Consider the following 27806-nt stretch of genomic DNA (forward strand, 5'->3'; position numbering starts at 1 on the left):
TTATATATAATCATTTTTATTTGTATTGTGGTGATGGTGCCTGTTAGGATCCCATAGGATTGAAACAATTCTTTATACTCCTTCCAGCAAACCACAGGGCAGTCAGCAAAGGTAACATTGCAAATGACGGAACAATTGCTACAGTATGTATCTTGCACAGCAGGACATCTACTTTATCCTGAACCTTCATTGTTTCATTATTTCAAATTCTTTGTCAGGTGCAAAAAGAAGAAAGTCATTCTGATTCATGCTAAAATATTATTTTCTCCAAGTATTACTTTCTCCAGGAATTCATCTAAACTTTCAAATTGGAAGCATATAGGTAATGTAGGAGACAAATATCCTCTAGCGTAAGATCTTCATTGTTTCTTCCATTGGGATGCCATAGCTCCTACAGAGGTATCCAGCTGTCACAGCATGACAATATTTCTTTGTAATTTCTTCCTCTCTTGCTCCTTCCTGCACTCTGGAACAATGATAAGAAATTATTATTTAAAGTAAGGTTCTCAAGAACATGCAACAGCATTCTTCTACTGTTTGGTGACTATTATGTCAAAATATTTACCTTTTTGGACAGCTAATTTAGGACTTTAATTGTGCAAGTCACCTTTAAAATATTTTTTTCCATTCTCTTATGCACTGTAAAATCATCCCAGATTTCCTAGGACAACTACTACCCTTCACCACAAGCACTAGACTCTGCAGGGAGAGTTAAATCCTTCCTCTCAGAAAATCAGGAAAAATTCTTCACATCCTTCTGTCTCCCTGTTGTGGTTTAACCCGACTGGCAGCTAAACACCACACAGCCGTTCGCTCACCCTCCCCCCTCCCTCTCTGGGATGGGGGAGAGAAACGGGAAAGTGAAGCCTGTGAGTTGAGATAAAGACAGTTTATTAAGATAGAAAATAATAATGATAATAATAATAATATGTACAAACAAGTGATGCACAATGCAATTGCTCACCACCCGCTGACCGATGCCCAGTCCAACCCCGAGCAGCCGGCCCCCCCAGCCCGGCTAGCCACCCCTATATATTGTTTAGCATGACGTCAGATGGTATGGAATACCCCTTTGGCCAGTTTGGGTCAGCTGTCCTGGGTCTGTCCCCTCCCAGCTTTTACTGCACCCCCAGCCTGCCCGCTGGCAGGACAGAGCGAGGAGCTGAAAAGTCCTTGGCTTAGTATAAGCAGTGCTCTGCAGCAATTAAAACATCAGCATGTTATCAGCACTCTTCTCATCCTAATCCAAAACATAGCACCCTACCAGCTACTAGGAGGAAAAATAACTGTCCTAACTGAAACCAGGACACTCCCCTTTTTTAATAGAATGCCCAACAGAAAATATATGCCTCCTCCATGATTACTCTTGTATTGAACAAAACAAGGAAATACACTAAAGCACCAAGCACATTGGCAATGAAATTGTTGGATAGCAGCTAGCCCTAAAGGAGATACAAAAAAGTAGCCAGCTAATAATCTTTCTATTGCAGAATCTCCAAACATCTAACATCTAGTGTTTTTTTTTTGGTTTGTTTGTTTGTTTGTTTTCTTGCCAAACATCTTAATCTTTTAATTCCTACTTGCCTGGGCAGTCCCCTGAGCATTTGTAATAGAAATACATCAAAGAACATAAGGCATAGACTGTAGGGCAAGTCTACATATTTTAATAAAATAAATCCACCAATCCTCTATACTATGTAAATAGCAAAATTCCTAAAGTTGTTCTGAAAATGGAGTATTAGGCTGATATTGTATAGCGTTATGAAAATTTCATAAAGAAGAATTTTGAATTAATTGAAATCATAGAATCATTAAGGTTGGAAAAGACCTTCAAGATCATCATGTCAAGATCATCTTTCAATTTACCTAGAAAACCAAGCAAAATAAAGTGTAAATAGGAGAGATTATGAGGTTGGAAGTAAACAGTTTTCTTAAAGGATATTTGGCAGATGTCAAAAGGATGTGTTTTCAAATATGTCCAACAAATTGACAAAACGAAAGCAAAAAATGGGACTACCAATATACTTTAAAATTATTAGGTATTTACAAAATAAATCTTATAAAATTATAAACAGTTTTGTGTTCCCTAGGAATTTAAAGTATTAAAGAACTGCGGATTCATCATAGACAACTTGTTCTATCCTTCATGCTCAATTCTCCATGGAGGCACATTACTGACCATTCGAAGCACCAATGGACAAAGACTGTGACTTCTGCTGGACCTTCCTACATACTGATCCAGTCTTTCATTTGATAAGGAAATATTTAAATGTTTTATTAATTCAAGTGCCATTGCCCCAACTCAGGGTGGCTCTGCAGTATTTGTTAATTTCACTAACTCATTTTGATCTTTTGTTAACAGTGGTTTAATATATTGCCTCAGGATTGTGCTTCTTTTTTATAGAAAGAGCTGTGCCAGGTCTGAAATGGAGCTGATAACACTTTATTTATTTATTTATTTTCCCCTCTCCTCTTCTACAGTCTCCTTTGACATGTTCTGTTCATACGAACTAAATTAAACTAACCACAGATCTCATCTCCTCTGATTCTCTTTAGCACCATATTCAGCCTATGACCACATTTACTGTCAATTCAATTAGTGTGCATCTGGAATTTCTCAAGTTTAAAGGTGCTTCAGAGAATGCAATTTTGGTAAAGTTTTGCATTACCAAACTGATCAAAATAGATTCTACCCTAGATTTTTATTCTCCAGTTTATGACTGGAGTGAATTTTAAATTGTATTCTTTTTTTATTATTATTTTCTCTCTTTTTTTTTTTTTTTTTTATTTTCCATAGCAATGATCTTCATGAGCAATCCCAGTTTGAGTTATAGAACTGATTATTCATCTGAAATAATTTTCAGTCAGGCTTTAAGCACTTCTATATCCAATATCCAAAATTTAAAATGACTGTTTTAAAAGACTGCTAAGATGTGAGCAGTCCTCAGTACTTTTGCCAAATGTGATTCCAGATTTGTCAACAATAGAAGATAATCAATGACTGAACTGTATTGCTATTTCTTTTCCAATTATCGACTTCTCAGTTGAGTTTTACTGTGCTGCCAGATTTGGAAGAGATAAGCATATCAATGTACATGTAGTTCTGCTGATTTTTTTTGCCTTTTTCATAAAAGGTTTTGCTGAGTGTCTCGGTCCAATTGCACACAGACCATTAATAATGTGTACAGGTTATGCTATCTCCTCTGAAGTACTTTTGCAGAAAAAGCTCATGAACTTATGACAGTAGCCCTCATGATCTGACTTTGGTGTGAATAGGGGCTGAAACTTAATGCAAATACAGAAATAAGTCCTTAATCTGTTACTTTTATCTTTTCTAAGACTAGATTTCAATGTGTTTTATTTTATTTTTTTATTTTTTTTCAAAACTTGAAAATAAGAAAGTCTTTCCACAGTACCACTGCAATAAATTCAGCCCTTTTCCCATATTCCCAATTTCTTCCCAGTAACCTACCTCCTCCTCCACTCCATGTCTTGTAGCCTTATTTGAAAAAAATGTTGTCTTCTTTCCATGTCCACTTATCTACATTTTTTGCTTGCACAGCTATGGCCAAATACACTGGATGTTGCATGTGTTCTGGAATTGAGTGTAGGCTGACATATGAGTTTTGGCGACAGAGTAGCTAAAAGCTTGGCATCTCCCTGCTTTTTCCTCAGTAGGAATGATATGAGGATCATTGTCCTGTTCCTCAGAACAGATCTGAAAGAAAATTTTGGAAACTTCATATCTCTACCCTACTGACAAACTTGGTTCAAACTGGCCATTTAGAAATTATCAGTGAGGAAGAATTGGCAGGCAGATAAATTTATGTAGATCTGCAGGGACAACAGAGCTGCATAACCTTCATTTCCTTAGGTACGTGTGGTAAGAATATACTAGAGAGAGGACCTGTAATGAATATAATCTGGTTTATAGGGGTTTAGATGGGTTAGATGATTCATGCCTCTTAGCATTTACTGCTCTAACATACTGTAGAATATACTGTCATTCTAAAAATACTTAGAGCTGATCACTTGTAAGTACAAGATGTACGAAACATCTCTTTCCAAGAGATTAAAACCCTTGTGTTTTGAAATAAACAAAAATAAAAATCAAAACTTGAAAAATGTTAGTGACATTGAAAGTCCATCTTATAGGGAATCCTTTCTCAGACAGTGGCTCACAGAACCTACTGTGATCCTTATTTTTTTCTAATCAGCAGCAAATTTTCATAGGTTCCCATTTAAAGTTTTCTGTTAGATACAAACAGCTCTTTCAAAGAATTACTCATGATAGAAATATATATAAACTGTATGCTCCTAACATTTTTTCTTCACTGTTACGGCCTTTCAGGATGCTTATAATAAAATGGGAACAAACTGTTCTCAGAAATTCTATAATGCATATATAAAAGTTTGTCCCTTCTTGTAAAATAGACAAAAATGGAGTACAAGGAGTTTTTTCCATAAGACCTTTGAAAACACCCAAAATAACAGTTCTTTCTATGATTGTCTTAATGTAATTGCTAATTTTTGCTTCTTGAGGTACAAATTACAGCAAGGATGGTGGGAGTCAAATTGCTCCTCAAGTCAGTTCCTCAGAGCTTTACTTCTATTTTCCAATGAATAGATTTCAAATTTTATTGCCTCAGTTCCCATTGGAATTTGTCATAGTTATTTGGCTGCTTTCTTTTCCAAGTCATGACCTTATGGCAACTGCATACTAAAAGAATCATTAAATCACCTGCCAAAGGTAGGAGATTCATGAGCTCTAGAGAGAAAAAATTGAAAAATGTCAGCTTATGGCACTTCCTAGTACAAAATATAAGAATGACCACCTTGAAAACAATTTGGAAGAACAATGTTGAGAACAATGTCAATGCTTTGAGAATGTCTCAATTTTGAAAACAAAATGTGAAGCTTATACAGTTCCTCTCTCTCAAAACAGTAATAATTTTTTTTTTCTACAGATAAACATACTTAAAGATGATCAGGTCAGTTAAATGTACTTTAGAACATCTTATTCATTCTGGGACAGATATTTGATTATGTATTTATGGACTTCCAAGTAAAATTTTCTGTTAATATCAGGTGGAATTGTCACCATAATAGGCTCGTGACATCAGCAGTATCTTCTGGAGACATTTTCCCTCAAAGACAATACTGAATTCCATTCCCTGACTTTGTTTTTCTCTGTTTCAAAAATGGTATCTGTGTTGCTGCATTTTACTGGTTGCAGATTCTGACAAACCTCTGGTAGCCAAAAGGAAACTATAGCCAAAACTGACCATTTTTTAACAAGGGTCCTGAGTAATATCAAAATGATGTAAGAGATCTCAGTTTTGTTTACTCCCTTTTATGGCTGTTTATTTTAAATCATAGTACAGTCCCAATTTAACAAAATAAATGTGGAAGATAAAAAAGAAAAATGCAATTGATAAAGTATTAAATAAAAACTATTTTATATTTAGTTGTTTCTTTCTAAATTATAGCCATAAGAGCACTGAAGCAATTTAAAGGCAAGAGTAATTCTTCTAGCAAGAGAGAAGTTGGTGACAAAGGGAAGGAGAAGAAAGATTTGGAGTATCAAAGAACAAAGAGGAATCGCCAGTTTCCAAAAATATGGCTAACAAAGTACTCCTGGTTAAAATATGATGATGAAAGGGGAATAATGTTCTGTGCATTGTGTCGCAAGCATAATGTGGATTTGGGGGAAAACATTCATAATTTTTGTTCTGGCACTGATGACTTCAAACTTGAATTCATAAATACACACCAGAGTAGTGAAGCTCATGCCTGGGCTACCTGCATGGAAGCTGCCAGTACTGCCTCACCAAATAGAGCTTCTGCTGAGCAGATGTTGAAGAGTATGAACTCCATAACATTAGGAAGAGTAGAAAATATTTTTAGAACATGCCATGCTATTGCTAAGTCTGGTCGTCCCTTTACAGACCTTGACTGGATGTGTAAACTAGATGATATGAAAGGAGTGGATATTGGTTCTGTATTTAGAAATGACAAATCAGCAAGAATATTTATACATTTTATTGCTGAAGTTGAAAGAAGGGCTCTAAAAGAGAAACTGGAGAAATGTAAATTCTTTTCTCTAATTAGTGATGAAGTCACAGATAGCATATTCAAAGCTGCTGCGGTTGTCTACGTGCGCTTTGCAAATGAAGGAAAAGTCCATTGCCAGATTGTTGGAGTTCAACCTGTTCAAAAAACTGATGCTTCAAGTATAAAAAATGCAATTGAAGAAATTTTAGAAATAAATCTTCAGCTCAATCTGGGAAGCCAAGACTGGTCAAGAAAATTAGTTGGGTTTGGAAGTGACGGGACAGATGTCACGATAGGAGAAAACAATGGGGTAGCTGAGCTTCTGAGAGAAATTCAGCCTTGTGTACAGTCTGTGCATTGTTTTGCTCACCGCCTAAAGCTGGCTTACAAAGGAGCACTGAAAAATATTCAGCTATACAATATCTTAACCAATGTCTTGAGAAATATTTATTATTTTTATCATAACTCACCTCTAAATAAGAATAATCTAAAAGCCACATATGAAGCCATCAAGATACGCCCAGCAATTCCTTCTCGCATTGGAGGCACACAGTGGCTTCCTCGTCTACAAACAGCTCTACAAATTCTCCTTAGAGGTTATCCTGCGATTGTTCTACATCTGAGTAAGGTAATTGATTTAAAAATTGGATGTCAATTTTGGAAAAATTAATTGCTGTGGTTAATTTTGGTCCACCTACCTGATAGTCTTGTTTTCCGTATTGATTTCCAGATGGAAAAAGAATCAAGAGCCTCAAATAGGCAGAAAGTCAAAGGACTTTTACACCTCCTTCTGAAAATGGAGATAGTCAAGTTTTCCCATTTCTTGTTGGATGTGATCAATGTCCTCAACATTCTGTCACGTGTTATTTTGGATCACAACTCCTCCATTGCAGATATATTTGCAACCATGCAATCAACCGTGGAAACACTCCACATGTATCAAACAAGGTCTGACATTTGTAACGACTGAGTCCTGATCTCTTACAATCTAGCAAAAGAGTATTATATACCTTTTTGTATTTTGAATCTTTTAGAGCTGGTCCAAAGGAACGCCTAATCGAGACCATTCAACACTTTTGTGGTCACCAGCTCATTGGAAATGGAAATATTTCAGAAGTACGAACCAAAGTACTAAGCAATTTGGTGAAGAGGCTACGTAATTGTTTCTGTGATGCAAGTCAAGATGTCTTAAGAGCAACTACTATTGGAAGTTTTAAATTATGGCCTGACAAAATGAGAGAAGGTATAGAACTATGATAGCAGATAGTTGAAGAAATGCACATTCTACGTGTTTTTTTTTTATTATTTTTATTTTTTTAAAGTACAAAAATATTTTTCTGTTCCTTCTGTTATAGAATTTGGTGAAAAGGAAGTGTCTGTCTTGACTAAACATTATGAAGTCATACTAGAAGCTGCTAGTGTGAAAATCAATGAAGTTGAAACTGAATGGAGCATGTTGAAATTAGAGCTATACAACAGGTAATAAGAATACTGCATTTGCTTGTGTTTATTGATTTATTTAAAAGGATTATGGAAATATATTTAGGAATAGGTATAATTATATGGTTTACTATGTTTTTTAGATTTCAGAACATCCAGACCTTGACATGGGATTTGGTGAACTCAGATTATTCAAAGAAGTATCCCAACATCCTGACACTGGTAGATTTGATCCTAACTCTGCCAGCAAGTTCAGCTGAGACAGAGCGAGGCTTCAGTCAAATGAAATTCACCATGATGCACCTGCACTCTAAACTAGTGTCTGAAAGTGTGACAGATCTCATGATAATTCAGATGAACTCTCCAGATATCAAAAAGTTTGACCCCAAGAAAGCTATTCATTTGTGGAATAGTAGTTGGCAGAGAAATAGAAGACTACAGGAAGGTGATATGATGACAAATGAAAGATCAGATTGCTCCTCTGAGTTTGATGTGGAGAGTCACTGTGGAAGTGATTAGATGAAAATTCTTAGTTTTTCTTTACAGTCACTCTTTTAACATACATGGAGACTTTAGTAACATATCTTGCAAGATGAATGAATGTGAAATTTATATTTTTTTCATAGCATATTACAGTTTGAAAATTTGGCTCTTCTTTCTGTATTCACTGCTGAATCAACATCATATTTGCCATCCATTACCTGATTCCTACAAATCTGAAAAGAATGAACAAAAAATGTGCAGTACATTGTGGCTGTTGTGACACCTGGACAGAGGGATGACTGGTAACAGATTGTTGCTTTAAATCTGAGCCGTTGACACATTTATATCCACTGGAGTTAACTGTCATCTTGTTCTTTAATGGTTCAAGAAGTTCTAGTGATTCTGAAAATCCTGTGTTTCTTTTGATAAATGTGTAGGAAACTGGTGTATTATTGTTGCCTAATGATTGCTTGGCCTCTGTGGCCTATGAATTTTGTGTCATGCCTTCTCTCTGTATGTGTTGCTACTTTTTATCTCTTGTGGATAATGTTTAACATGACCTTTTGGAGATATTTGTCAGATTGTCCTTCAGAAGACTCCTGCAGAGGCAAAACAGATCCATATTCCATTGCTGTTTATTAATCGCATAAATCAGTCTTCCCATAATACATAACGTTATAGCCAGGATATGACCAATATACTTCACAGCTTAAACTGCTTTTTTTTTTTTTTTTTTCTTGTAAAAACATTTCAAAGAAGGCTGTGATAAGAATGCCATATGTGGACTTTTAACCTATGACTTGAGAATGAGAATTGTTCAGAGAAGTTTCAGATTTCATAATTTGCCACTACCCATGTTTTAAATGCAGCTTCCTGCTTGCTAAGTTCCAATCAAGGAAAAGAATACCAAAAGAATATATTTAGAGAAAGCTAAAGTGAAATCATCAGAGACTTTTCCAACAGTGATGAAAATGAACTAGAAATAATTAGGGAGAAACAAATTTGAGGTCATTCACCTTAAATCCACACTTTTCTAAGTTGAGATTCAACATTCTACGTTCAATACAAGAAATTTCTAGTAATTGCAGAAGGTATATTATTTGTATAGTCATTCTGGGTATTTTGCATATATATTCATGCTACTTATAGGTATAAGTCCTTGCCTACAACAGAAATAGAGTCCATTTTGAATGCATAGCTCATTAAGGTATGATAATCCACACAAGCAGAGCTAAGTTGTAGAGATCAGAGCAAGAAATCAGTACTGTGCATTATATGGTATATTATAAAAGATGCATCATTGAAGTATGTGCATTTGTGATTTCACACATAACAAAAATGTGTAGTTATATTTTACCTAATAAGCAAGAAGATAGATATTATATAGGGTACTTTCTTAGATACATGGCATAACTAATTCTAAGGATTTTCTCATAAGTCTCATAATACCATGGTTTTCCCCTTGAAGTTTCAAGTGAGGAAGTTCTAGCAATGATGAAGTTAAATTTTTTTTGGAAACGTGTATGTAGAATGTCCAAGAGCAGAAGACAAAATAAATAATAAAATGAAATAAAATAAAAAACACAGTAATAAATAAAACTATATTTTGAATCTATCTATCTGAATCTGTTTATTTGAAGTCACTTCCATGATGCCTGAGGGCAGCAGCTCATTTTTTAGTGTTTAGGCTGAAAATAATGGATTTACTGCCCTTCCCAGTGAAATCTTGGTATCATAAAAAGTACTTGGAAAGGAATATAAAATGTCCTGCAATGAAATAAACCAAGTCACACAGTCTGTAGCCAGTATTTGCCCATGTTTCTGTTTTGATAAGCTTTTAAAATAGTTAACTTTTAAAATTAACTATTTTTAAATTTAAATAATTAATTTTTTATTAATATCTGAAATATTTTTGTGGAAAAGAAATTTGATTTCCTCTCGTACTTCTCAATTTTAACTGGAGAGGAGTTTATCAGTATCTTTTTTGTAATACTTGATTTTAATTGGAAAAATACTCCTGTTTACTTACAATGTTTCTTTTGTAGATGAAATTAACAGAAATGCTTCAATGTTTTTTCTCAGGTTTTCTAACTCATTTATTATTCTTGCTGCTTTCTTCTGAGTGCTCTTCAGTTTCCATGCACCCTTCTAGATCTTCAAATTCCAAGACTGTATGCCAGCAGAAAACTTAAAATACAAAAAGAATACAAAGTTTGTTTCCAATGTCTTCACATGTACTTTTTGGCAATATTGTAATCAACTATGATCCCTAGAACCTTTTCTACAGAACTGGTACTTCGGCAGTAAGATTCTGCCTGTGACATTTATGCAGTACATTATTTCACCACAGTGTAGCACTTAACATTGATTTGTATTGGATCATGTTCTTTTATCCCAGTCTATACGTCCAATTTGTAAAGTTCATATTGAATTCTAATTCCATTCTTCAAAGTGCTTGAAATCTTTTCCACATTGGTTTATCTGCGATGTAATAAACACTGTAATTTTTGCAGACTCTTTCCTCAAAGCACTTTGATTTGTTCTCAGTGAAATTTACTTACTGATCTTGACCATCCCTCCACTTTTTCAAAAACTCTTTGAATTCTAATTTTATTTCCAAAATGATTGTTATCCCTTCTAATTAAGACAGTATCTACACATTTCGTATATTTATTTTCTATTCAGTCATTTGTGTCCCTCAAGAAATACATTTTTTTTTTATTTTTTTTTTTTTTTAATTTGGACTTAGTGAATGAAAAGATTTTGTAAAGAGCACATGTGTTTTGAAACCATTCTTGTTAGATGGACAAAGCAGATTCTGGGAATTGTTTTCTCATTCTATCCCAGAGGACGCTATTTCCTCCTACCACTTGCAGAGCCCCATTTGGGAACACCAGTCTTCTTTTCTCAGCACCATCTGTGTGGCTGCCCACTCAGCATCTCACCATGACTGTTGAGCAGTTCTGTGGCATTGGCAACCCCTGAAAAAAACTGACTAATCTGACATTTTAAAATAGCTCCATGCTCTATAATATAAAAACAAATAGATTGATTCTAGACTAAGTATTTAAAGATACATTGAAGACAGTTATTTGGTATCTCTTTATATGCATATCAGGGATTTCCTCTCTACCTTTGAACCTCCCTTGTTTCACCTAGCTATGTGACAAGGGGGAATTAGGTTGCTCTACATTTGAAGTTTTTGAACTATTATACCATTTTATTTCAGCATTGTCACACATCAGAGATTTCATGAGAAGGTAATTTAAGAAATTATCCTACAGCACATCATCAATTATATAATTAGCAGGTAGAAAGTAGCTTAACTGTGAACAAAAGAGAGAAGAGCTTCCTTTTTCTACCACAGAGAATGAAAAATGGGTAGGTACTGCAGAGCACCTGAGAGTGCTTAAATTTAATCCCACAGTAATTTATTAATCCCACAATTATCTTAGTTTACATCAGCTAAAGTCAAATTTATCTATTAACTATGTTACAGCATGTTCTACAATCCAATCAGATTTCTATAAATAGTGATTAATGGTTTAGTCTCCAATCCTTTAATCCCATTTCAGGAATTATCTCTTGATTCAAGTTCTTTAATTTCCTTGCCCTTCAAATAGTTTTTAGGTATGTTTCTGAAGTCAAATAGTCTCACAGAAAGTGACGTGAGGATATTAGTATCTTTTTGGAATAGTATGCAGAGCCAGAAGCACGTAGGAAATCCATGGGCTGCATTTTTAATTATTAAATAGGGAAATCATAGTAGGAATTCAACATTATAAGCCATAAGATACAGTGAGAGGAAGAAGTTTTCAAATTTCCAGAGTAGAAAGGATCAGATGTGAAAAGAGAAACAATTAGTAAAATATGAAAGAAAAATGATGATAGCTGGACTTCACATAGTAAAGCACTGGACAACTTGGGTCTGCAAGTAACATGTAAAAACTTTTCCTGTTATTTTCATATAAACATTTTACTGCCTCCTTTGTGGACCATAGCCTTTTCTCCCCATGAACCAATAAATAATTCCCTAGAATAGAGGTAACTACTACTTAATCTTCTATGGAGTCTCCCAGTAATTATACTTTTGTGATGTAGGCTTTATTGTGCCTTGTGGAAATTATCTGATGCTTTTGGCTTGAACTACTCATACAACTTTCTGATCACCTTGAAGTAATTAAATCAACAATTCACTGTGTTTCAGTAAATAGCCTAACTCACAGGACTTTAAAAATGTGTTATTTCTCAAAACAGGTAAGTCAAAAGCCTTCAGAAGGTGATGTCAGAGCACTGTTATCAGTTTGACAATATTTTTTGTAGCTTTTGCTTTCATGCTGCAATTTATGGTAGAACATATGGCTTCAAGTCCAGATGTTTCTTCCTTCTTCTTGTCCCAACAAATATTAAGCTTCCCAAAATCTATTTTTCCTTTTCTCTCCAAGCTTCTATATGTATGGGGTTTTTCCCACTGTACTAAGAAGTGCTAGGAGCTAAACTCCTGATTTCAGGATTGGAGGCAAACAGCAGAGAGTGCAGACCTCCTAATTCAAATTGGCAACTGGACTTTGAATGCTCACACTATGAAATTAATACTTGAATGCATTCTTTATATTCCTACCACTTAAATCTTTTTCATAAACTTAACAATTTTCACTTCACTGTTCCACTTTGAGATCATAGAATGGTTTTGATTGGAAGGGACCTTAAAGACAAAAGTTTTTAGCTGTAGAACATACATAATGGCTCTTTTCCAAAAGGACAAAGGTTTGGCTGTAGTACAAAAAAAACAACGAGACTTTTTCCTTCTTGCTTTTTATTGTTTGTGTTTGCTTTTTAATCTGAAAATTTCCTGTCTTGTAGTTGTGGAAGTGATCATAGCCTGACCAAAGCAGTTTTGTCTCTCATAATTTCATTTGAAATTTTCTTTACATTTTTTATCTTTACTGCAGAGATTTAACAGTGAAACCTCTGTTTCTGAATGGACACTCATATTTATCTACTGTATTTCAGCATACATAATTCTGTGTTTTAATAATGTATATGAAGTTCAATGTTTCTGTTTGCTTATAAGCAAATCCATCCCTATTTTACAAAATAAATAGGTCTTGTTATCTACATATACGTCATATATACATGCACTTATTTATCTTTTGATTGCTTTAAATTTAAATTTACAGAACTATTTACCTCTAACTCCCACAAGCTAATCCTATGAAACTTTTTAAGCAATTAAATTTCATTTCAAAGTTTGACAGAGAATAGTCTGTGTTTACCATCCTATTCTCTAGTGCACATTTACCAAGGGTAGAGGTAGATTTATGACTAACTAAAATAGAGCACAGTGAAAGAAAAGGTTGCTGGGTATTCAATATACAGAATATGTATGTGGCTGTGATTGGTATTTTTAAAATTCTTACTGACTGTCAGTGTAGACTGGGAGGATAGATCAGTGATCACAATGGAGATCAAGACAAGTATCAAAATAGTTGCAGTTTATTGGAATATTTGACACTTTGCTATTAAATAGACGCCATATTATTTATTTTAAATGAGAATGTATTATGCTTGGCCTCAAAGATAAAGCCAGTATGAATACTACAGAATAGCACAACAAATATTTTCCCATATTTCCATTAATATAAAAAAAATGATTCCCTTTAACAAAAGAAGTCTATATAAATATGTTTTAAAATGATGTTTATTTTATTTCATTAGGTTTTATACATAAGAAAGTATTTATTGATATTTTTATTGACCTGCTTAATTTGAACCTTGGAACAAATTACCTTCCTGATGCATGGACGAACTTAACACTTCCAGATGTAAGTTAAAAATTATTTTATTTCTGATGTACTGCTTTGTCTAGAAGATGAAGCATTGTCCTACGTATGACAAAGTCAATAGAATAACTATTACGGGGCATTATCAGTTTTTCCTTAAAATTGTTCACTTTCACTAGAGAAGAAGACAAAGAAGCCATTGTGCCAGGAATTAAATGCTTATGTTAGCACTATATTTATTTACAAATTTCAAATTACATCAGTTCCTTAGAAACCATGGAAAATTCACTTCCAGGTGTTAAATTAAGACTGTTTTTGTTCTTCATTATGGGATAGAAGAATAAAATCTGGAACTGTATGACCTTAATCTTATTTATCCATGATTTTCACATTTAGAAACATGAAAAAAATTAGTCTAAGTCTTTCATCACAGAATTCATTGATTAGTTTGAGATGATTTTGGTAAAATGTATGGGATAAAAATACCTAGTGTATGTTATTTTTAGTATATTTTGATAATTATTTCTGGGAGTTAGTCACAATTCACATTAAGATCATGATAGAAGCAGCTTTATTCAAATATTCTTCACACAGATGAATTGCATGAGTAAACCATTTTAAAGTTGCTGAGTGATGGATTTCCACTGAGTTTAGTGAAAACTAGTCACAGCTGTCATCAGCATGTAAAAAAATCTAATCTTAGCACAGGAAATTAATTATATGGGGAAAAGTATGAGTCAAACATGCAGTTTGCTAATGGAGCACATGTGCATGTATCCCATGTTCTTTATTCTTTAAGAGCTCTTAGTGCTTATAAGTACTATTTTTATTTTAAGAACAGGATTTCCTTTAAAAGAGTTTCCTTAACAGCATGACTTTAAGATGACACTTTTAAATTTATTGTGAAAGCAAGAATTACCATGCTAAAGGAAAAAAATGAAGCATGAGCTCAAGTATAAGTTTATTCTGCACAAGCTATTCTAAACTGAAGTCCCCATTTCATCTTTATAGTTTGTGACTTAGTGTAATTTCAAATTAGTTTTGAAATTAAAGTAAGCAGTGTTATACTTGCCAATTTTAGGGCAGATGGCATCTACAACATTATTGAATTGACTGACTCACTCTGTGTTGCCTAAGGTCCTAAGCCCTCTAAATACACTTTTTTCCGTCTGGAAATCCAGTCTGAAGCCAACCAGACACTTGACAAGGATGTCAGTATATGGAGAAGAACATAGTATAGAGGAACATACTAAGCTCTCACCACACCAATAGTGCAGAAATGAACTGTACCAGATTTGTTACCTCCTTCACAATGCTCTGCTTCTAACATATGCTTCCCTGTTTGTGATCAGGACCCCACCCTGCTATCCACATACTGTATCCTCAGCTGTAAAAGAACACATGGCAAGCTGCAAAGCAGCTTTTCTATTAATTGTTTTTGATAACTGGAAACACTACTGGAACAAAGAAAATCCACTTGGTGGATACCTGAAAGACTAAGAAAAATAGGGCCAAGGCACAGGCCCAAGCATTTACTAAATTTTGGACTCATGTTACTAAGTTGCCAGTTCAGTTTTCCACTAGTACACCGTAAGGACCATTGTCTCATAGGCACCTTAGGTATAACTCCCTATTTAGGAAGTAGGAGTATTTATTTAGATGTGTACAAACTGCACATGACAGTTAGCCTCAGTGACAAACAATAGTCTCTGGCCTGTTTTATTTAGTGATCAACATCTATAGTATGCAGATATGGTTGTTAGTCAATCATCTAGTATCAGGAATAGTGTAAATATCTTGTATCAGGAACAGTGTAGTCAGCAGGACCAGGGAGGTGATTGTCCACCTGTGCTCTGCTCTGGTGAGGCCACACCTTGAGTGCTGTGTTCAGTTTTGGGCCCCCCACTACAGGAAAGACATCAAGGGCCTGGAGCGTGTCCAGAGAAGGGCTACAAAGCTGGTGAAGAGCCTGGACCAAAGTCTTATGAGGAGCATCTGTGGGAACTGGGGCTGTTTAGTCTGGAGAGGAGGAGGCTCAGGGGAGACCTTATTGCTCTCTACAACTACCTGTAAGGAAGGTGTGGGGAGCTGGGGGTCAGCCTCTTCTCACAGATAACTAGTGATAGGGCTAGAGGGAATGGCCTCAAGTTTTGCCAGGAGAGGTTTAAATTGGAAATTAGGAGATGTTTCTTCTCAGAAGAGCAGTCAGGCATCGAAACGGGTTGCCCAGGAAGTCACCGTCCCTGGGAGTGTTCAAGGAAAGGTTGGACATGGTGCTTAGGGACATGGTTTAGTGGGTGTCATTGGTAGTAGGGGGATGGTTGGACCAGATGATCGTGGAAGTCTTTTCCAACCTTAATGATTCTATAATTCTATCTTACCCTATGAAGAGTGAGCTAAGAGCCCTTCGATTTCTCCTGCATGGCATCAGGCTGCATGCCAGGATCTCCCCTTGAGTAGGGATGCCTCACAAGATCTGTCCCTCAAGGCTGAGAGATTCCTTACTATTGATAGATTCTTTACCTGCAACAGATACTCAGTAAGCAGCTGATAGCTTGCTAAACTTTGTAAGCTTTGCTAAAATTATATCTTAGATGGATTGCACACATATAATCCTTTAGACATAATTCATTGATGAACCGCGGGACTGAGTTTGGATCCAGCCACACCTAGGCACCTCTCTGAGAAGGAGTTTAGAAAGCAAGGGGGTCTACTGTGAATGTTGTGACTGTCAGAGTCTCTTGACCATTTGTTTGACCCTGTCCTCCATGCAGTAAATTTCCAAGTGTACCTTGCTGTCTTGAATCTCATTGTCTTATTTATGATTAAGCTTTGTTAGATCACTACATTATATAAATAAAATACATTGGCTCTTCTCTGTTAGGAATGAAGTTCATATAACTTCCCTCCATGACAGATACAGAGTTAGCCATACATTCTGAATGAAATCAGTCTTGAAACTAATTTGTAAGGATTTTGCTCTCCCTCAAAACTCAGATGCTCACTCACTGTACAGAGAAAAGAGGTAGGAGAGTGGTCTTTCTATGTGTTTATATTTTAAGGAAACAGTGCTTCAAGAGTTTGGGGTCAACCACTGGTGCTTCTCATGAGGACATGAAGCATAAGCACTTGAGGGCAGTGGGAAAATATCAGTGTTTTTACTGTATAAAGCCCCTTGTTTACTAAGTGGAACCATGCTTGTGCTTCCACTGGAGTTACTGTAAAGTCACTATAAGCTGTAAATTTCATAAATGTGTCAGTGTAACTGCACTGTGCAGTCAAGGAGGAGGTAGAAAGAACTCTGAATCCTTTATACATCTTTGATGTATCTGACATAGATACAAATCTCAATGGATAACATTGTCCATACTAAATAGGAGAAAGAACTAAGTATGCATAGTATATAGGAAGTGTATGTTTATGCATGCATATCTGACAATATTTATTATTTTATTTTTATAGTTACAAAATCTGACATCTGCATTCACAGTGAACTCAGAACTGATTGACTGGCGCAGATTCCTATTAGCAGCAGCACAGCCTTGGCCAGTGCCATCTCTGACACAACTTCTCAAAACTCTCCATATCTTCAAGTCTATTGACGTAGCTGGATCAGGCTTAGTTACACAGGAATGCTATATGCAGGTTATAATTCTTTTCTGTTTGAGTAATATTCTTTTGTTAGTCTCTTTAAATTCAATGATGTATTGTCAGGTTTATTCAAACTCAAAAAAACTGAGTTTGAATTTTAAATGTTTTGCTATTTGAGGGTACTTTCTAGTGAAAATTGTCTTCAGAAAACTGAGGGCCAAATATTTATCTTATCCATATATATTAGTTACAAAAATCAGACTAATGAATCTACATTTTAATTCCATTTCCTATTTAAACCATAAATTAATTTAAAAAGAAAATCCTTCCTATCCTAAAGAAACTGTTCTGTGAGCATTTTAACTACAATTAGCTGATACTACTATTAACACTGTATAAGTCTCATAACACAAAAAAAATTGCCCCAAACAGAAACAAATATTTTAATTTGGTCTCACCAGCTCTAATTTAATTAAAAATTTTGAAAATTTTTCCAATAAGGATTTTTTTGCAAGTGAAGATTGTTTTTCAGACCTTGAATATATAGGAAATTAAACAATTCTTTGATCCATTCTTTTGTTTAAAAAGGTTCTATTTAAACCTTTGCATGGCTTAGAACTGTTTTTAAAGCAGCAAGTTTCGTAAAAAAAAAAAAAAAGTATTAAAAATATTATTTTTTTCCTTTTAACAAAGTTGACCTACTTCTATACATTTTTCAGTTTTACTTTGGATTTTTAATCTTACTTAGGGTGACTGCTGGTTCAGTCTTTTAATGCGCACTAGCCAATATACATGTGTGTATATGTGTGTTTGTGTATGTGTATGCATGTATACACAAATATTCTATAGCTCTGTCAGTTTGGATTTGATGATATTAAAATAATTTCCAAAATGTTTTAAACAAATTTCACAGAAAATTTAATGTAGTTGGTTTTAAAACTGTCTAACATCAGATTTCTTCCAAAATTAAATAAAGGCTGTGTTATTCCAGAAACCTGCCTGTTTCAGAACTTCTCTGATTAATTGAAAACTTGCTGCAGAACCACATCCCACCCAAGACTGGTAAAAAAAAGTAAAGTAAAATTCTGCAAAGCCAGAAAACCCACAAAATTTGCAGGTCTACATGCTGCATCTATTTGTCTATTATGGTAATTGTTATTGAAATTTGAGAGTTTAAAAATAAACAGATTTAAGACATTCAAGGCTGCAAATTAACATTTTTAACATAGGATCCTAATTATAAAGTAATACTAACTGAGCAAAACATTTACACACTTCAGGATCAGAAATGGCTCCCATTCAGTCAGCTCAACGTAAACATGCAACTGTGTATATTCATTTGTTTATTGACGTATCCCTGTTAGTTCTTCCAAACTTCTCTGAGAGTACTGACTCTAAGCCTACAGTCTTGTGTAGTTGCTTAAGGACTAAAAAGGACTAGAAGGTTTATAAACACACAGGTATCTCTCAGCTGAAGATCCTTTTTTCAGAAGAGGCCTATGTAAATATGGGCAGGTTTAATAGTTAGGAGTAGAAGTAGCTCTGTAAACATTACAGGACACTTATTGCTGGAAGTAGGCATGCATGGGAAGAGCTATGATTCTCTCCCTGGCTGCACTGAAGTGTTTGGACAATTGCTTCCAAAAGAGCAGTTAAGACAAAAGCTATAGAGTAGCGGAGGATACCCTAGCAGGAACACACACAGTCTGCATCATATTCTGCTTCTTGAGCAGTGTAATTTTACAACTACCTAGTTAATTTTCACCTTTTTCAAGAGCATAGTGTCACTTCTTTGCTGTTCAATTTTCAGTAACTCCTAAAGTATCTGTTACGAAGTCCAAACTGTTACTTAATTAAACCAATGTCATTGTATATCAATAACAAATTCAGCTTGATTAAATCCAGGAACCAAGCTCCCAGTAGCTGGTCTGTTCAACAATTACAGAGAATAAAGACCACTTTTTTTTTTTTAAAGGTGTGAAAATAAATGACTTTTTTTTTTTTTTCCCCTCAGGTTGGCCTATGGTTTACGGGAAATGAAGATCTAAACAGTACAAAAGGTTGCACAGAACCTTTGCCTTTTGATAGGCTAGGACACCTCATAAAGGTAACTTTATAAACATAGATATTTTGAAGACACCACTCACTGTTCTAACCCAAGAGTTCTTCTGAAGTTTCTTAGGTCTCTTCCTCCATAATTGCTGCAATGTTTTGGTGGCTTTTGAGGTCAGGTGATACTTCAGAATATGGCTTCCATGTATAAAAACCTCAAAGTTAGAAATAATGTGGAAAGCAGGGACAGGAATCTATGAATTGTCCTTCAGTTTGCTAAATCATAGTCTTCTCAGAAAGACTTAATTATTTCTGTTCTCCTCTGAACCACATAAATTTTGCTATACAGTGAACAACTTTGTAAAGAATGAGAGGTAAATGATCCCTGCATCTAAAGTCATGGACATCACTGTGGAAGAGGGAGATGCAGGTGTAATTTGAATACAGGAAAAAGGTTTGGGCCTACCTATAATTATATCACATTTGGTGAATTTCTTTTTTTCTGCTAAAATCCTCACTCTGAAAAAAAATAAAATAGTACAGTTTCTGTTTCCTTGGATGACTCAAACTCAACTATTTATCTCAATTTACACAACCTCAACGCATTTTTAAGGATTGTATCACTTTTCAGCTGTCATTACTTGATGTCATCCTTTTCTGTACAGTTTCTGATTTGTATTTTATTGACATTCATTAGTAGAAATTAATGTATATATTTTTGTCCTTTTGTAGTTTTTCTTCAGCTTATTTGCTGATACCAGACAAGATCCTGCTCTGCTCAACTATACTGAAATGCTACTTTGTTTTGCCTCTCATTCTGATCCTGTTGAAGGTGTCTACCGAGCACTTAGCATTGCTGCTGGAACATATATTCATAGAAAAGAAGAATCTTCTCTTGTATGTGGGGTAAAATATTTAAGTAAAATATTGGAGAATAGTAGTGATGCTAAATTATAGGTTAGCTTGATTTCTGTACATATCCATATACTGACTAGGTCCAGCCCTCACAAACAGTCCCACTGACTTCATGGGAACTCTGCAAACAGTCCCAGATATTTTGGTGCTAATACTCAGAAGTATTCTTCCAAAAGTCTTAAATAATAACAGAAGTTTAAGATATTTCCTGGTAACTACTCCTTGTTCAGTTGGGGGGGGGGGGGGGGGGGGGCAAAAACTGAGGACATTCTTTGACCTAGTCTTAGTCCACCTACCAGTCCATGTGAGTAGGACTATGATATAGTTTGTGATATTTTCCTCTAAAGATACAAAACCTGCTTTATTGCTGCTCTTTACTTTTTTTTTTCCCCACTATGTTTCTTTGATATATTTAAAAGTATATACACCTTTGTTATTATTTTATAGTTTACCTATAAATCAGAAGGCTTAATACTAATTATTTAATGTGAAATAATTTTAAAAAAATAGAGTATGAGTATTTTTAATACATGGTGAATGTATTGTCACATCACATAAAGCTCAGCTTTTGAATAATAGTGTTTCTGAAGTATGTTATTAATTTCCCCTTTTTTTTAAAATACTCCTAACTGCCATTAGTAAATGCACTAAATACATCAGTTGTGTGTTGTTTCACTTTTTGAAACATAGGATATATATCAGTATACACCTTGGAAAGAGCTCACACTTCTAGGTGATAAAATGTTTCATATGCTGTCACAACTACAGTGACTCTAGCATTTTTATAGTACTTAAAATACTGCTATACTCTCCAGAAATAGTAGAGAAAGGATATTATTTTAACAGACAGTGTTATTTCATACATATTCATAATCATATTTTACCACTTATGACATATTATTGTACTCCCCTCTGTCTGCTTTTGCTTTGCACAACACAGTTTTGGAAAGGGATCGTGTGAAGTGAGTGCAGAATTATTTCCAATTGACTGGGGAGGGAAGTAATAGAAGTTTTTAAAGTGTCAGTGTGAGAGTCTGAATATACCAATTACCTTTTCATATTTCATTTTTTTTTTTTGTAAAAAAAGGAGAGCACAGAAAGGAGGAGACTGCGCTCCCACTTAGATACAGTAGATCTGACCTTAATACACCATATTCCAGTGGAAAGTTCTAGCTCTCTGGTCATTTGGTCATAGGATATAAAACAACACAACCTGTTCTCCTCAGTGATTTTTGTTGGCTTTTGTCCTTTTGGTTGGGATTTCTGTAGCTACATGTGCATTATTACCTAAATGTGAAAGGCTTCGTAAGGCTGTGAGTAACAGGTAGAGGAAAACATTTCCCTCCAATCTAGAATTAAAAATTTATCTGAGGGGCAAGATTTATACGAGCTATGATGCATCTCTCTCAATGTATTATGCGGACAGTTTGTTTGCCTAATTCATCTTGGAGAGTCCCTTAGAAATCTAGAAATATCTGAGAATTAGATTCTAAATGAACAGCTTGCATATGTAGATTCTCTTTGGCTTTGTAGTTGTCTCTTCTAAGTTGGTATCACAGGCCTGATAGAACATAATTTTAATCTTTTCTTTTTTCTTATACCTTGTCTTCTGTATGCGTATCCTTTACAGTCCCATTGAATACTGAGAGAGAGAGAGAGAGAATTAATAAAATCCCGCTTCTCTGAAGTGTATGTGAGTTTAACCATATGCTTCAGTAGGGCCAGCATTTTACGCAGGATATTTAACAACCACAAGGGGGCAAAATGTAAATTACGAGTTGGTATTGTGTCATCTTTCATTGAGCAATCAAATAGAAAGGCTTGAAGACATCCAACAGAAAGGTCCCTGAAGACATCCAAAGGGGGGTATTCAGCTCCAGATTAGGAACCTAAACTGTTGTCTACCTGTGGTTGCTTACATGTGATCTAAATCTCCAAGTTCTCATTATAGATACTGGAAATCCAATAAATATTATCAGTGGAATATTCATCAGTGGAATATAAAGAGCTACCCATCTTATTCTGAGCTTATAAATAGACACTTATACAAAGACACCTAATTTCATTCATCTCTTCTCTGTTTCTTGTTTTTCATTTTTTGCTGGTATTGTAATGACTATTGACTGGAAGTTTCCTAAAGAAATAGTTCTGAAAATTTAATTACATTAATGAGCGAAGATCAGGCAAACACATTCTAGAGATTTTTGTTGTTTGTACTATCTTCAAATGCTTAGCTTTTAGGTCTCAAATATTTTGTTCTTGGTCATGTCAATCTTTTAGCTAAATGTAAATGGTACTGAGAGCGTGCTGTATCTAAGAGCTGATATTTTTATATTCTTCACTGTGGAGTGTTAAAAAAATAAAAATAAAAATAAAAAGATCAGTGACCTGCTCCTTCTGTACTGAAAAAGCAATGCATTAATGCCCAAGATGTACCACAAACATGTCTGAATCTCAGCAATGTGTCTTTCCTAATAAAGAGGGAAATGGTACGTTGAATTAAAAGAATGTTCCTATTGTTGTTAATGGTTATCCTACAGAGTAGGCTAATCTAGACAAAGTGTTGTTCAGCTTCATGAGGTCCTTTCTCATCTTTGTGATGACAAATCTCTGGAGTGTTTGTTTTTCTCTTTGGTCATCCCTAGTGTCACCACAAAGATATCTCATCTCTTGTTTATAACAAACAATACACCAAACACCTAACTGTTCTGCATAAAGCCTTTCTCGCCTTTTTTTTTTTTTTTTTTTCTCTTTTTTTTTTTTTTTTTTTCCGGTGGAGAGCTGGTGAGCCTATGTTAACTCTTCAAATTTCTCCAAACTATGATTTACTGTATTTGCTTTGATTTATTACTTTCTGGTGCAAATCACTCAGAGAAGAGATTGTCCCCGTGTATTTGATACTGGTGAGACTGTGAATACTGTGTTCACTTTTGGACCCTCACTACAAGAAGGATATTGAGTAGCTTGAGCATGTGCAAAGAGCAATGAAGCTGGTGAAGGGACTAGTAAACAAGACTTATGAGGACCAACTGAAGGAATTGGGGTTGTTTATTCTGAAGAAGAGAAAGCTGAGGGTGACTTCAACGCTCTCTGAAACTTTCTGAAAGGAGTTTGCAGTGAGGAGGGTGTTATTCTCTTCTCTCAGGTGATGAGGACACAAGGAAATGGCCTCAAGTTCCACTAGGGAGGTTTAGTTTGGACACTGTGAAAAATTTATTTGTGGAAAGAGTGGTTAAGCATTAAAACTGGCTGCTCACCACTCACTGAGTGGTGGAGTCCAACCCCCACCATCCATTGAGGTATTTAAAAGATATGTGGATGTTGCACTGAGGGACATTGTTTAGTGATGGTACTTGATAGGTCAGGAGTATGGTTGGATTGGATGATCCTGAAGTTCTTTTCCAACCTAGATGATTCTATGATTCTTTGAATTACTAAGCTTACTCATGTAAATAAAAAGTTCTTGGTAGTGAATTGTAACTATTAAGTATTTTTATGTTTTGTTGTTCTGAAAAGTATTAATTTCTCAGAGGAACATTGGCCAGGTTCCTGGAAAAAGATGATTATTCAGTTTTTATTGTCATCAACATCATAGATATTTCTGGACTGTCAGGATTCATTCCTTCATCTTGTAGTTTGGTGGATAATTTTGTATAGGTTGATGACTTTTGTTTTGTAAGAACTGAAGTTTGAAAGTCTAATCCATTGATCCTTTACAAATATCTAAATGAAACAGATGACCTATTGACTAAGTTTTACGCCTGTGCTTTATTTTCTTAGGCTTTTCCTTATATCGATGTAGTGACAAATGAGGAACCTTTAATAGAAGAAGATGAAAATGAAGTCTTGAATTACACAGGTGAAGGAAAAATTTCACTGGCAACTCTACTCAAAGTGTTTCATCATGGAGCAAGTACAGATGAAGATAATCATAGATTTAGTAGCCTGGAGAAGGAAGACAGATGTGATAAGGTAGTCTGGTGATTCAAAGGAGGTTTTGTACCTTACTTTGTATGTTACAGAAATACCTGCTGTAGTTTTTCCCCTGACTTTATTTAAACACTTATTCAACAAATTGAACAGTTATTATTTTTTCTTAAAGCATTTCATAAAAATATACAAAGAATTAGGCACTGAAGATCTGACACCTATTCCAGTTGAACTCCTTTTGAAGCATCCTTTCATTCAAGACTTAATCAACAGGTATCAAGAGTACAAGCTTATTGTAAGTATTGCTTTCAGGGACCAAACACTTTGTAAGTATGTGTATCAAAATCTGCATTATCCCGGAAACATTTTTGATTTAAATACTGTCCATTTGAAGTGCAGATGAAATGCACATCATAGAAGACTGTAGATTAGATCAGTTGTTTCATTGTCAATGAAAACATCCATCAAAGAGTGTACTGCCTTCTGACCTATTTTTTATACCTGTCTATCTGGCCCATAGTTGCCTTCAAGTTCTCTACTGCCTTGTCACAGGTGGCAATGCTTTTGCCTGTAAGGAGTGAAGTACACAGTATTTATCACATCGCTCATACTCCTTATTAGTAAAAGACAAGATATAAGAATAAAAGAATCTATTTATTCTGTTGAAGTTTAGGTTGAAAATTTATTTGTTACAGTAGGAAAAGATACAAAAGGAAAACATAGAACAAAGACCACTCAAATATTATAACTATCAATCATATCTATCCTGGCTACTTTATCAATCATATCTATCTTGGCTACTTTAATCATAAAATCATATAATCACAGAATGGTTTGAGTTGGAAGGGACCTTAAAGATTATTTACTTCCAACTGCTGTGCCATGGGTAGGAACAGCATCCACTAGACAGCTTGCTCAAAGCCCCATGCAATGTATGTCTCAGCAAAATTGGGAAGATAGACACCCTGGAATGACAGGTGTCATTCCAGGTGTCATATTCTTCCTTCCCATTCCCCATGCCATCTTGCCTGATCCTTTTAATTTAATCATGTACTGCATTTCCTAACTTGATCATTTTTTCCAATTTCACTGAGCTTCTTGTAGACCACATCATTTCTTAAACGAGCTCTTTGTTGTATAGATGATCTATCTCAAGAAGTATTCTTTACACGCATTCAACATACTGCAAGTTTCCCATGAAGGACAAGTGTGATGCAACTAAAAGTAACACTTAACTATGGTGTGAAAAGAGTAATGCCATATGTATATATTCTACTATTTACAAGGAAGGGTACTGTTTTTGAAAACCTTTTCTCACAAACTGATAACGGAATATCAAGGGCAGAATGTTTACTCTTAATCAAAATTTCCAGTACCAATTTAAGAAGAAACTATTTTATACATCTTGAAGAGTAGCTTGTAGTATACATTTAAAATGCGTATTCTGTACTTAGAATGACAGGACGATATTCCTTGACAGCACCGGTAAATATTGACTGCTGTTTTATGCATGAAATCAACATTGCGGTCTTACTTTCAAATTCTGATTAAGTAGGGAAGAGCTAAGACTACAAGTTCTTACTCAACTTTACAACAAATTATTATATTCACCAGCAAACATGCATAGAGAACCAGTGTCCATTGTTTTATGTAGAACAGGTCAGAAATCTATGTCCTTCAGGAATGACCTTCCTCTGACAATTCATAGACGTATATTTGGTGAACAGGTAAACTTTTTTCTTCCTAAATAAACAATTCCAGAATAAGTTAACAATATTTTTAGCATCAATTATTTTTTCAGAAATTCTCCAGAGACTATAAAATCTCTATAAAAATGAAATCCAACCACAGTGCTGTTATTTTGAGATCTTTTACAAGATAAATATAGCAAGGTAGGGTGTGGTTTTTAAGGTTAAAATGTTTCAGCTGCTGCAGTCATAAACAGTGGAAAATGAAATGTTTTGCTGAAAACCATAAATGAAATATCTAGCTTACAATTTGTAAAATCTGCTGGGGCACCATATTCATTTGTTCTCTTGATGGCCTATTCAGTTCTAACCAGTAGTATCTCTGATAACGAATATTATCTGCTGGTGAGATATATGCATGTCTTCTGAAGGGAGTTTGTTTTTTCAGTTCATATACCAGTAGGCTGTCAACAACCTGCATGATGACAACCTTTCTGTTAGCCACAGTACAAATGCCAATAAGGGAATAAACTTGGAAATTCTATTACTTTTTCATTTGGTCTTTTTCATTCTGATTTGAAGTCTTTCTGGTCCTGACTAGAACTTGCAAGTGGTTTTCGAAAATAAACTGTTTTTTTTTTTTTTTTTTTTTCTTCATTTACCACTTACCAGATGAAATTTATTTCTTTAGCATAGCCAGGCCAATCCTATATGTTTATGTAGACACCTCATTACATTCTGAATGATAGTGTTTTAAATATATTCAATAGTAACAGAGAATATTTTTCCAGCTGGAAGAAGCAAGCAAATTTGCTTTTTCAACTCTGTGGATTGGTCTAAAAATAAAAATTAAGGTGATTTTCAGGGCTGTTATTATTTCATGTTACAAATCTTCTCCTACTTCTATCCTGATACTATCACAGATACTATTACCCAGAACAATAATGCATTTTAGTAACTGTGTTTTTATTGTGATAAATTTAAATAGTCTGCATTGTATTTAACTTCTACAATTCTTAATACATTCATTAATCTATTGAGTGAACTACATTCTTACATTTACTGAGGACAACAACATAGCTTAATAATTACCATTAAGTTAAAACCATTATGCATTTGATAATGTTATATTACATTTTTTATCCTGCTTTCAAATCCTGAATAGTATGGTTGCCACTACTTAATTCCTTTAAAATAATAATAATAATAATAATTTTGAAAGTTGGGATACCACATTGTATTTTGATATATCAATTTTTTGAATACTTTCAATATAGGTCCATGCATCAGGCTTGTTCCTTCTAAAGTAATTATCAAATTATTACAGCTGTTATTGTTGATTTAGTTCATCATTTCAGTATCATTACCTGGATATTCATTTCAATTGAAGTTCCACTGGGTTAGGATTTCTAATAATGTATAGTAAACATGTCTCTCAAAACATTTATTGGTAAGTTGAGCAAATATTACAAAAACTGCTTATACTCACAGCAGCCATTTAATATTGCAGGATTCAATAAGCATTCAGAACTCCACATGTCATTTAGCAGAGTAAAAATGCATTCTCTCTCAGGAAGAGTTAGTGAAGATTCTGTTCAGTAAGGCAGACCGTATAGTTCATAGTCAATACCTAATGCTTTGGAGGAAAGAGCATTGCTGAATCACTGTCTACTTGTAGGCAGTAGCTGTAATACTTATGAAACTTGAGAAGACTTTTTCATGTGGTGTTTTAAATGTCCCAGTGTGCAAGAGAAGGAAAATTAAACCCAGTGCTTAAATACCTGGTCTAAATGAGAGACCTATGTTATGTTTCTCTTTATCATGTATCCCATATTCCATTACAAAAAAAAAAAAAAAAAAAAAAAAAAAA

At 34.7% G+C, this 27806-nt stretch overlaps 1 protein-coding gene and 1 long non-coding RNA gene across 2 annotated transcripts in view; one reads left to right on the forward strand and one right to left on the reverse strand.

Annotated features, from left to right (window-relative positions):
- SPEF2 (sperm flagellar 2) overlaps nt 1–9537 on the forward strand; it is a 64548-nt gene extending 55011 nt beyond the window's left edge. The window contains exons 29-33 of the mRNA XM_035310693.1: nt 5490–6682; nt 6785–7002; nt 7089–7297; nt 7410–7533; nt 7638–9537. Coding sequence (XP_035166584.1) covers nt 5490–6682; nt 6785–7002; nt 7089–7297; nt 7410–7533; nt 7638–8013 — 2120 coding nt within the window. The 3' untranslated portion in view covers nt 8014–9537. The remainder of the gene's footprint in view (nt 1–5489; nt 6683–6784; nt 7003–7088; nt 7298–7409; nt 7534–7637) is intronic.
- On the reverse strand, nt 1–27601 carry LOC118156565. Its single transcript, XR_004746315.1, has 3 exons — nt 27426–27601; nt 10007–10164; nt 1–466 (listed from the first exon to the last, which is right to left on the reverse strand). It is a non-coding gene; the product is annotated as an uncharacterized LOC118156565 (long non-coding RNA).
- Nucleotides 27602–27806: the final 205 nt, after the last annotated feature.

Source organism: Oxyura jamaicensis, chromosome Z, assembly GCF_011077185.1.
Source record: "Oxyura jamaicensis isolate SHBP4307 breed ruddy duck chromosome Z, BPBGC_Ojam_1.0, whole genome shotgun sequence".
In the NCBI taxonomy this organism is placed as follows: domain Eukaryota; kingdom Metazoa; phylum Chordata; class Aves; order Anseriformes; family Anatidae; genus Oxyura; species Oxyura jamaicensis.